General features: G+C 40.0%; 2 protein-coding genes across 2 annotated transcripts in view; both read right to left on the minus strand.

Annotated features, from left to right (window-relative positions):
* The window catches only part of LOC106531507 (zinc finger protein 2), a 21,203-nt gene that overhangs the window by 16,948 nt on the left and 2,651 nt on the right, over positions 1-1,604 (minus strand). The window contains exon 2 of the mRNA XM_014027386.1: positions 40-243. Coding sequence (XP_013882840.1) covers positions 40-243 — 204 coding nt within the window. The remainder of the gene's footprint in view (positions 1-39; positions 244-1,604) is intronic.
* Positions 1-1,604, minus strand: part of LOC106531509 (gastrula zinc finger protein XlCGF17.1) — a 16,187-nt gene that overhangs the window by 2,513 nt on the left and 12,070 nt on the right. The gene's annotated exons all lie outside the window — the stretch shown is intronic.

Raw genomic sequence — 1,604 nt, forward strand, 5'->3', positions numbered from 1 at the left:
TCAAACTGTGCTCTTGGTCTTCAAACTGTGGAAGTTCTGGTTCCTCTTGGTCCTCAAACTGTGGAAGTTCTGGTTCCTCTTGGTCCTCAAACTGTGGAAGTTCTGGTTCCTCTTGGTCCTCAAACTGTGGAGGTTCTGGTTCCTCGTGGTCTTTAAATTGTGGAGGCTCTGGTCCCTCCTGGTCCAGGCTGGAGTTCCTCTCCTGCTTGCAGAGCTTCTTGTGGACCGGTTCCTGTTGGAGGTCTGAAAGGACAAAAAGACAAAACAAGGAGATTAAATATGAAACAGAAATGTTCAGACAGTCAGGATCTTGTTGGTTTTTAACTTCAGAAACAAACAAAAGACTCAAAAACTCAGAGCTGAAGAGAAATCTTTTCTTTCTTTCTTCTACTTTGAGACTTCAAACTTTCCTTTTTGATAAATTAGTTTCCACGAAGCTGAAGTTAGTCTCTAGAAAATGGCTAAAAGGTGATTCCACCTAATTTTTCACTACCTTGAGCATCTTTAATCTGCTGTAGTTTAAAAACTAAAAACTTGGACTAGATTAACCTGTATTTATACAAGAATTTAAAAAAAAAAGTTTTGGATTGATGAAACCTTTGATTTCTGAAACTTCAATAAAGTTAGTTTTTATCACATTTTATGCTTCTGAACAATATTGGACCTGGAGCCTCGTGTTTCAATGGTGCGTACGCACAAAAACTTTGCGTCACCATTTCATGCGTAAAACTCCAGATGTATCAGAACTGAAATGAACGTGGAAATGTGCGCAGCCCAGGCCAACTCCAGGGCTGGCGTACACGTTTCTGGTTCCACTGGAGACACTTAGATGTGATTCTGAGAAACTGTTCATGATGTGAAAATGATCATTGTTCACACCAGACGCACATGATTAACAATTACACCCACATGGATGCAGTTAAATAAAAGATGCGCAAAGTTGTGCCAAAAGTACATTTACCAGGAACGGATTCAGCCTTACTGGAGGATAAATAAATAGTGTAACACACAGAGTTTGTATTTATACACAGAATTTTCTGATCCACGATGACGACTGGCTCATCAGCCGTTTTCAGGAATAATCCTTTTGCAGTTTGGTCCTGCAACTAGGGCTGAAACGATTCCTCGAATAATTTGAGTAACTCGATTACTAAAAATCCAACGCACTTTTGCCGGCCAGAATGTTATTTGAGTTACACAATGCTACGACGTTAGCGCTTCTGCTAGCGGTTACACTATTGACACGTGTTATGCTAAGTACTATTTTTAGCAATGGAAGGAGACAAAGAGTCCTGAAACGAGGCGCTCAGAAAAYGACAGAAACTATGAAAAGTGTGGGATAATTTAAACAGAAAAGAAKACTGAGGGGAACTCGCTGCACRTCCTCAATGTTTCTGCACCAAAACAAAAACAGCTGMTGCATGTAYGTGTYCRGAGTTAACAACAGGTATTTGTTCACGTTCCCTTTCTRACTAATCATAGTTTCTACCTGGCAGAGTATGATTTAACAGTGTGGAAGTTCTGTGATCAAAACAACCTTTAAGTTTGCAGCAACAGATTGAAAGCATGAGCTGAAACACATTTATCTGTTGGTGCTTCTATCT

The sequence above is a fragment of the Austrofundulus limnaeus genome, unplaced genomic scaffold (genome assembly GCF_001266775.1).
Source record: "Austrofundulus limnaeus strain Quisiro unplaced genomic scaffold, Austrofundulus_limnaeus-1.0 Scaffold645, whole genome shotgun sequence".
Classification (NCBI taxonomy): Eukaryota; Metazoa; Chordata; class Actinopteri; order Cyprinodontiformes; family Rivulidae; genus Austrofundulus; species Austrofundulus limnaeus.